Raw genomic sequence first — 9,529 nt, 5'->3', positions numbered from 1 at the left:
TCGATCCTGACCTCGGGTGCTGTCTGTGTGTGGAGCTTGCACATTCTCCCTGTAACCACGTGAATGCCTCCGGGTGCTCCGGTTTCCTCCCACATCCCAACGATGTGCAGGTTTGTAGGTTAATCGGCCCTCTGCAAATTCTCCTAGGGTGTAGGGAGTGGATGAGAAAATGGGATAACATAGATCTAGTGTGAACTGGTGATCGACAGTCTGCATGGACTTGGTGGGCTGATGGGCCTGTTTTTATGTTGTATCTATCTTTCAATCAATCGGTCAGCGATGAATCAATTGGTCATGGATCAATCAATCTGTCAATCAATCTATCTATTGATCAATCGATCAATCAATCGATCAATCAACAGTAGCGTTGCATCATATGGACTTACAGTATGTGCCGCATGCATCATGGAGATCACTGTAGACGTCTGTGTCGGTTACCTTGCAACAGACGCTGGTCCAGCTCAGTCCTCATTGCGGAGCGAGACCCCAGGCTGCGGAAGATGACGGGGTCCCTCCCCAGGAAGTCAGCAGTCAGGCCCGAGTATAGCTCACCACCTGAAGATTGGAGCAAAGCACAATCCAGAGAGTCAATCTCTGCAAACCTTCCCAGCATTGGCTAATCAATAGCTATCTGTCTGTCCCTCTCTCTCTCAGGGGGGAGAGGAAGAGAGAGGGAGAGAGAGAGAGGGGGAGAGAGAGAGGGAGAGAAGTAGAGAGCGGGGAGAGGGGGAGAGGGGGAGAGGGAGAGAAGGGGGGAGGGAGAGAGGGAGAGAGGGAGAGGGAGAGGGGAGGGGGAGGGGGAGAGGGAGAGGGAGAGGGAGAGGGAGAGGGAGAGGGAGAGGGAGAGGGAGAGGGAGAGGGAGAGGGAGAGGGAGAGGGAGAGGGAGAGGGAGAGGGAGAGGGAGAGGGAGAGGGAGAGGGAGAGAGGGAGAGATGGCAGTAGAGCAGAATCCTGGCCTCAGACTGGATAATAAATGGTGTAGGGTATCTAGGATGTCCTGAGAGCCTGAGATCTCATTCAAAGACCGAGTTGATGATTTGGGGTTTTTTCTGAAATGGAAATCTTGACAGCAGGAGAGGTTTAGGAGAGCGAGTCTTGGCATTGAGGCAGCCACAGTGAGGGACTTACACCAGCGAGAGGAACAAACCGTGCGTTTCTACAACAAATTCCCCTATCCCCACATCACCAACATCCCCTTACAGCCATTGCTCTGCTTTGCTGGTGTTATAATTGAGAAAACATGACCACTAATTTACAAGCATCCACAGAGAGCTTTGAGGGAAGGAAGTTTATAGTGAAATTGATTGAAGGGTACAGATTGACCTATCCACTGAGAATAGCTCCTCTGTTTCTCTACAGCATGCAGTGAGATCTTTTACATCCACCTGGAAAACGTAGGTGGGACCATGGATTAACACCTGGTTCAAAAACAATTACCCGCCAATCCTCAGGGGCATCATCTTATGATGTTGTGCTCAAGTCTATGAAAATACTCGTCATGAGAAAGTTCAACGAAAGTTCGCCAGACTAGTTCCTGGGAAGGTGGGTCTGTCCTGAAGGAGATAGGGACTACGTATATTCACTAGAGCTGAGAAGAAAGAGGGGGGATCTCATTGATATGTACAAAAAGCCCTGGCTGAACAAGGGTCTCGACCTGAAACGTCACCTATCCATGTTCTCCAAAGATGCTGCCTGACCCGCTGAGCTACTTTGTGGCCTTTTGCGAATTAACCAGCATCTGCAGTTCTTTGACACCACATTAAGCCCTTTGATTTGTCAGCTGATGATGGAATGGACTATAGAGGAACTCTCAGTCTGATGAAGGGTCCTGACCCAAAACATCGACTGTCCATTTCCCTCCACAGTCATAGAGTCATACAGCATGGAAACAGGTTCCTCAGCCCAACTTGCCCACACCGACCAATATGTCCCATCTACATTAGTCCCACCTGTCCACTCTTGGCCTATGACCCTCGAAACCTATCCTATCTACGTACATATCCAAATGTCTCTTAAATGCCATGATGATACCTGCCTCAACTACCTCCTCCGGCAGTTCATTCCATATGCCCAGCACCCTTTGTGTAAAAAAGTTACCTCTCAGGTTCCTATTAAATCTTCCCCCCCTCACCTTTAAACCTATGTCCTCTGGTTCTCGATTACCCTACTCTGGGCATGGGACTGTGTATTTACCCGATTTATTCCTCTCATAGATTTGTACACCTCTATAAGATCACCCCTCATCCTCCTGCTCTCACAGATGCTATTTGAACCACTGATTCCAACATCTGCATTCTCTTGTGTCTCCATTTTACTGCTTCACTATGGAATCTCTTCAAGAATATTGCTACTTTGTAAAAAGATGGACACAAAGTGCTGGATTAACTCAGTAAATCAGGCAGCACTTCCTCAGTCTGAAGAAGGGTCTCAACTGGAAATGTCACCTATTCCTTTTCTCCAGAGATGCTACCTGACCCCCAAAGTTACTCCAGAATTTTATGTCTATCTTTGATGTAAAGAAACACCTGCAGTTCCTTCCTGATACTTTGAAGATGTTCTGCTCAAAGCAGTTTGAAGGAGGATCGCCACCTGAAACATTGTTTGTCCATTCCCCTTCACAGATGCTGCCTGACCCGCTGGGTACCTCCAGTACTTTGTTATTTGTTGCTTAAGATTGATCCCTGGGATGGCGGGACTGTCATATGAGGAAAGATTGAAAAGACTAGGTTTGTATTCACTGGAGTTTAGAAGGATGAGGGGAAATCTTATAGAAACATATAAAATTATAAAAGGACTGGACAAGCTAGATGCAGGAAAGATGTTCCCAGTGTTGGATGAGTCCAGAACCAGGGGCCACAGTCTTAGAAGAAAGGGGAAGCCATTTAAGACTGAGGTGAGAAAAAACGTTTTCACCCAGAGAGTTGTGAATTTGTGGAATTCCCTGCCACAGAGGGCAGTGGAGGGCAAGTCACTGGATGGATTTAAGAGAGAGTTAGATAGAGCTCTAGGAGCTAGTGGAATCAAGGGATATGGGGGGAAGGCAGGCACGGATTATTGATTGGGGACGATCAGCCATGATCACAATGAATGGCGGTGCTGGCTCGAAGGGCCGAATGGCCTCCTCCTGCACCTATTTTCCATGTTTCTATTCCACCGACTGTAATCATTTGCGCATTTCACTCCCAACATGGATTGTACGATTATATTAGAAGTTACTACTCACCAATAAAGATGCTTGCAAAAGGTCGGTTCGGGTCGTAAGGACATTTGCCTCGTCCATTTTCCACGCTGTTGACCTCCATCCTGAAGGCGCGCTTGAGAAACGCAACACGGAGAATTTGAGTGAGGTCCTAGTGTGACTAATGATGGCAAGAATCTAAACATCATGGTTCATAGTAAATGCTACCCCAATTAGAGAGAGGCCCTCACCTCCCATCTACCTCACTGGAGACCTTTGAACTCTCTTTAGACTTTAGAGGTACAGTGTGGAAACAGGCCCTTTGGCCAATCGAGTCCGTGCTGACCAGCGATCACCCGTACACTAGTTCTATCTTACATACTAGGAACAATTTACAGAAGCCAATTAACCTACCAACCAGTACGTCTTGCGAGTGTGGCAGGAAACCGGAGCACCCGAAGAAAACCCACGCGGTCATGGAGAGAACGTACAACCTAAATACAGACAGCAGCAGTAGCTAGGATCCAACCCGGGTCTCTGATGCTATAAGGAAGTAATGCCCCTGTCCCACTTAGGAAACCTGAACGGAAACATCTAGAGACTTTGCGCCCCACCCAAGGTTTCCGTGCGGTTCCTGGAGGTTCCCAGAGGTTTTTGTCAGTCTCCCTACCTGCATCCACTACCTGCAACCTCCGGCAACCACCTGCAACCTCCGGCAACCGCACGGACACCTTGGGTGGGGCGCAAAGTCTCCAGAGGTTTCCTTTCAGGTTTCCTAAGTGGGACAGGGGCATAACTCTACCACTATGCCACCATGCCGCCTTTAAACAAACACATGCATCCGGACATTACTGGACTTTATCTTGCACTAAGCATTATTCCCTTTATCCTGTATCTGTACACCATGTTCGGCTTGATTTTACCCATGAATGGTCTTCGCTGACTGGATAATATGCAACATCGCACTTTTCACCATTCCTTGTTGCACGTGACAATAATAAACAAAACCAAACTAAAACAAAAGTCCAAAAGCAATATTTTGCGAATGCTATAAATACTAAGCATTAGTATTGCGCAGGTCAAGCAGTGTCTGTAGAGAGATGCACTACACCTGTTCAGTCCACAAGAGTAACAGTTGCTTGGTAATTTAGTTCCCAATCCCAATCTAGCTCCCACTGTGTCCCGTCTTTGGTTCATGAAGCCCAGTGTCAGCTCTAGACAGCACCTCATCTTCTGACCTCTCCCAGTACATGCCTGAGGCCTCAACTATGAACTAGACAGTTTCAGATATCCAGCTTTCGCTATTTCTGGCATTCAGCTTTGCTGTGTCGGAGGGAACTGCAGATACTGAAGACAAGCACAAAGTACTGGAGTAACTCAGCGGGTCAGGCAGCATCTCTGGAGAAAAAGGGTGGGTCGGAACCCTTCTTCAAATTGAAAGTAGCAGGGAGAGGTGGGGTACACTGGAGGTAGGAAATGGCCAAAACAAATTAAGGGTGGCAACAGATAAATAAGGAAGGGAAGAGCCCACAAAGACCCATTGTTGGCTGGGGAAGAGGTGAGGATTGGAGGGATATATGGATGTGAACTGTGGAACTGGTGGGACGACCAGGGTGGGGGAAGGGGGAGAGAGGAAATGCAGGGGTAGCTTGAAATTCAGCTTTTCTTGTTGTTCTCCTTAGATATAATTTGTCCTCTATTTACACCGCCCTCAAGCGTCCATTTTGTTATTCACCAGCCAATGTTATTCACTCTCTCCTGGTCTTGGACAATATCGTAGACCTCCCAGTTTGTTCTCCCTACCCATTCCTCTTTCCCTGTGTTAATACTTGATTTTTTAATATTTTCCGGTTCTGATGACATCAATCTGAAACGTTAACTCTGTTTCTCTCTCCACATGTTACCTGACTTAGTTTAGTTTAGTTTAGTTCAGTTCAGTTCAGTTCAGTTCAGTTGGTTTTTTGAATTAGAATGGAAGAACATTGAATTGGACTCAACAGATCTCAATCTCAATGGGCGGCATGGTGGCACAACGGTAGAGTTGCTGAAATCCGGGTTCGATCCTGACTATGATGGGTGCTGTCTGTGCGGAGTTTGCACGTTCTCCCCGAGATCGTGTGGCTTTTTTCTGGGTGCTCCGGTTTCCACCCACACTCCAAAGGCATACAGGTTTGTAGGTTAATGGGCTTCGGTAAAAATTGAAAATTGTTCCTAGTGTGTAGGATAGTGCTAGTGTACGGGGAGCGGGGGTCGGCACGGACTCAGTGGGCCGAAGGGCCTCTTTCTGCACCATGCCTCCAAACTAAATCTCTAAAGTAAATGTACTCTCAGAGAAGATGAAGCACTTGGTGAGGAGTAAAACTCAAATAGGATTCCACGACAAACCATAAGGTTTGGACTCAACAATACTGGACAATTTCCCTGTTCGAATGAAGTTCTACACGAAACAATTTGCAGCGCTTCTTCGGTGTGAAGAGCATTCCATTTCACCAGTCTTTCCTTAACCAGTCTCTTGGGTAAAATAATATTTAGCCTGACCTCTTCTTCTATTGAAGTTAATGGTCCCACCCTCTAGTCTCACAAAGTCAACAGCCATGTGTAGAATTTGTTCACCACTGTTAAACTCTATTATGAGGAAGAGATTCCCATCTACACTTGTAAACGTCAGGCAAATATCCATCAATTATGCTACTTTATATGCCGAGATGTCATATGAACCATCAGAACCCACTCCTTCCTGGTTGACAGATAATATTATAGCTTTCCCCTCCTCACGGGTGTCAGTGTCAAATATTTCCTGTCCACAAGCCCTCAGCCAAATAATAAGGTTGTAAAACTGTACATCAGAGTTCCCTGATGTACATTCTCCCCTAAAGTAACCTCAACATACAAGGTTCTCAAGGGGCTCGGCAAGGTAAATGGAGCAAGGATGTTTCCCTGAGACAGACCCAAAATGCTGGAGTAACTCAGCGGGACAGGCAACATCTCTGGAGAGAAGGAATGGGTGACATTTCGGGCGTCTGAAGAAGGGTCTTCCGATGTCGGAAGACCCTTCTTTAGACGCCCGAAACATCACCCATTCCTTCTCTCCAGAGATGCTAAGTTACTCCAGCATTTTGTTTCTATCTTCGGTTTAAACTAGCATCTGCAGTTTCTTCCTACACAAGGATGTTTCCCTTGACACTGTGATCTGGAACCAGTCTTTGAACAAAGGGCATCCATTTGCCAGGGAAGGGAATCAAAAAAATGAGAGGTCATAAGTTTAAGGTGAGAGGGGAAAGATTTAATAGGGACGGACGAACGAACGAACGAATGTATGAATGAACGATAGTTTATGATCAAATGTGGCATTTGATAATGTCTTGTTCTGGGCGGCTCTCCCCACGCCGGCTCCCTCTTTGTTCTCTCGGAATGTGAAGGCAATGTCTTCACATCGAAGTTTCGGGTTGAGACCATGAAGAGGTGTACACTGCAGAAGGGTCCCTACCCGAAACGTCACCTCATGTTCTCCAGAGATGCTGTGTGACCCGCTTGGTTACTCCAGCACTTCGTTCTATTTTTGTAAACCAGCATCTGCAGTTCATTGTGTCTGAGGGACAATCTTTTAGCACAGAGGGTGATGGGTGTATGGAACAAGCTGCCAGAGGAGGTAGTTGAGAAAGGTACTATAACAATATTTAAAAGTCATTTTGCCTGGTACATGGATGGGAAAGGTTTATAAGTTCACAAATTCCTAAGTGTAGGAGCAGAATTTGGCCATTTGGCCCATCAAGTCTACTCTGCCATTCAATCCTGGCTGGTTTATCTTTCCCCCTCAACCTCATTCTCCTGCCTTCTCCCCATAACCCTGGGCAAGTGGGGCTAGTGTAGATGGTTGGCATGGGCAAGTTGGGCTGAAGGGCCTGTTTCCATGCTGTATTACTCTATGACTTTAACAATGTGGACTGAAGGTTCTGTTCATGTGTTCTAATCTCTGGACTGCTCTGTCATTCATGACTGAACTACATTAACCACACCTGTCCCTACACCTTCTCCCTTGACTTTATCCAGGGACCCCGACAGTCCTTTCAGGTGCGACAGCGGTTCACTTGCACCTCCTCCAATCTCATCTACTGCATCCGGTTCTCCAGGTGTGGGCTCCTACATATCGGCTAGAACAAGTGTGGACTTGGCAGTCGTTCCACTGAACACCCACGCTCAGTTTGCTTGGCCTACGGGATCTCCCAGTTGCCAAACACTTTAACTCCCCTTCCCATTCCCACACTGACCTTTCTGTCCTGGGCCTCCTCCACTGTCAGAGTGAGGCCAAACGCAAATTGGAGGAACAGCACCTCATATTTCACTTGGGCAGCTAACAACCCAGCAGTATGAATATTGATTATTCTTATTTCAAGTACCGCCTGCATTTCTTTTCTACACCCCCTCCCTGCCTCACTATCCCCCCACCGCCACCACCCTAGCCATCCTACTAGTTCCACTGTTCATATCCTTGTATCCCTGTTGTTAGCAAATCTTTCCCAGCCAACAATGGGCCATTATGGACTCCTCCCTTCCGGGGGGGGGGGGGGGTCATCTGTAGCCGGCCCTGTTTAGATCCAGTCTTCTCTATCTTTCAGTCTGAAGAAGGGTTCCCACATGAAACGTCACCTATTCCTTTTCTCCAGAGACGCTGCCTGACCTGCTGGGTTACTCCATCACTTTGTTCCTTTCTACATTAACCACACTCAATTCAATTCAACTTTAATGTCATTGCACAAATACTGAGTATGGGTACAACGAAATGCAGTTTTGCGTCAGTCCGTAGTAGTGCAATATAGAAATTTTTTTTAAAAGAGGATACAGAACAATAGAAAATGCAAAATAATTAAACAATGGGGACGGAGGGACCGGAGGAATCTATCGGCGGGACTCCGAGTTCAGCAATGCGATGGTATGATTGTAGAAGCTGTTCCTCATCCTACTGGTACGAGACCTGAGGCTCCTGTACCGCCTCCCTGATGGGAGGAGGGCAAACAGTCCATGATTGGGGTGGGAGGGGTCTTTAATGATCTTCCCAGCTCGTTTCAGACACCGTTTTCGGTGGAGGGCATCCATGGCAGGGAGCGGGGCGCCGATGATGTGCTGCGCGGTTTTCACCACCCGTTGTAGTGCCTTCCTGTCCGCAACAGTGCAGCTGCTGTACCATACCGTGAAGCAGGCGGTCAGGATGCTCTCGATGGTACACCTGTAGAAGTTGGTCAGGATCTGGGGGGACAGGTGGGCTTTCTTGAGCCTCCTCAGGAAGTAAAGGCGTTGCTGTGCCTTTTTGACCAGCTTGGAGGTGTTGAGGGACCAGGACAAATCCTCCGAGATGTGTACCCCGAGGAATTTGTAGCTGGAGACGCGCTCCACCTCAGTCCCGTTTATGTGGATGGGGGTATGTCTGCCCCCTCTGACCTTCCTGAAGTCGACAATAAGTTCCTTCGTCTTCTTGGAGTTGAGGACGAGGTTATTATTGGCACACCAGGTTGTCAGGTGCTGGACCTCCTCTCGGTAGGCTGACTCATCGTTGTCACTGATCAGTCCTACCACCGTGGTGTCGTCAGCGAACTTAATGATGGCGTTGGATCCGTACTTAGGGATGCAGTCGTGGGTGAAGAGGGAGTAGAGGAGAGGGCTGAGCACACAGCCCTGTGGCACGCCGGTGTTCAGTGTTATAGTGGTGGAGTTGAGGTTGTTGACCCTAACAGACTGTGGTCTGTTGGTGAGGAAATCCAGTGTCCAGTTGCAGAGGGAGGTTGAGATGCCAAGCCCGCTGAGTTTGGTGATCAAGCTGGCGGGGATGACAGTATTGAAAGCGGAGCTGAAATCAATGAACAGCAACCTGATGTAGGAGTTGTTGTTGTCCAGGTGGGTCAGGGCAGAGTGTAGGGCCGCCGCTATGGCATCCTCTGTAGACCTGTTGGCCCGGTAGGCAAACTGATGGGGGTCCAGTGTGGGGGGGAGGCTGGCTTTGAGGTGAGCCAAGATCAGCCGCTCAAAGCACTTAGCAATGACAGGGGTGAGTGCCACTGGGCGGAAATCGTTGAGGCTCCCTGTGGCTGACTGTTTGGGCACTGGCACGATGGTTGATGTCTTGAGGCAAGTGGGGACAACACCCTGGGCCAGTGACAGATTGAAAATGTCGGTGAAGACTTGGGATAGTTGTCCAGCACATGCCTTAAGCACCCGGCCAGGGATGCCATCGGGGCCGGCAGCTTTGCGCTCATTCACCTTGCTCAGTGCATCTTGTACAGCAGAGGTGGAGAGACTGAGGGGTTGTTCATTTGGGGGTGGAGCAATTTTGATGGCTGGGGTTTTGTTATCACGGT

At 48.2% G+C, this 9,529-nt stretch overlaps 1 protein-coding gene across 3 annotated transcripts in view; it reads right to left on the bottom strand.

Annotated features, from left to right (window-relative positions):
* LOC116983323 (semaphorin-3E-like) overlaps positions 1–9,529 on the bottom strand; it is a 144,438-nt gene that overhangs the window by 33,516 nt on the left and 101,393 nt on the right. The window contains exons 1-3 of one of the 3 annotated variants that reach the window (XM_033037031.1): positions 8,703–8,707; positions 3,225–3,315; positions 439–555 (exon numbers count right to left, since the gene is read on the bottom strand). In XM_033037031.1, coding sequence (XP_032892922.1) covers positions 439–555; positions 3,225–3,303 — 196 coding nt within the window. In that variant the 5' untranslated portion in view covers positions 3,304–3,315; positions 8,703–8,707. Of the gene's footprint in view, positions 1–438; positions 556–3,224; positions 3,316–8,702; positions 8,708–9,529 lie in introns of those variants that run through there. The other 2 variants (XM_033037029.1, XM_033037030.1) reach the window with 2 other exon arrangements.

This window comes from Amblyraja radiata, chromosome 18, assembly GCF_010909765.2.
Source record: "Amblyraja radiata isolate CabotCenter1 chromosome 18, sAmbRad1.1.pri, whole genome shotgun sequence".
Classification (NCBI taxonomy): Eukaryota; Metazoa; Chordata; class Chondrichthyes; order Rajiformes; family Rajidae; genus Amblyraja; species Amblyraja radiata.
The sequence above is the reverse complement of the archived record's forward strand: the minus strand, read 5'-3'. Positions and strand labels throughout refer to the sequence as shown.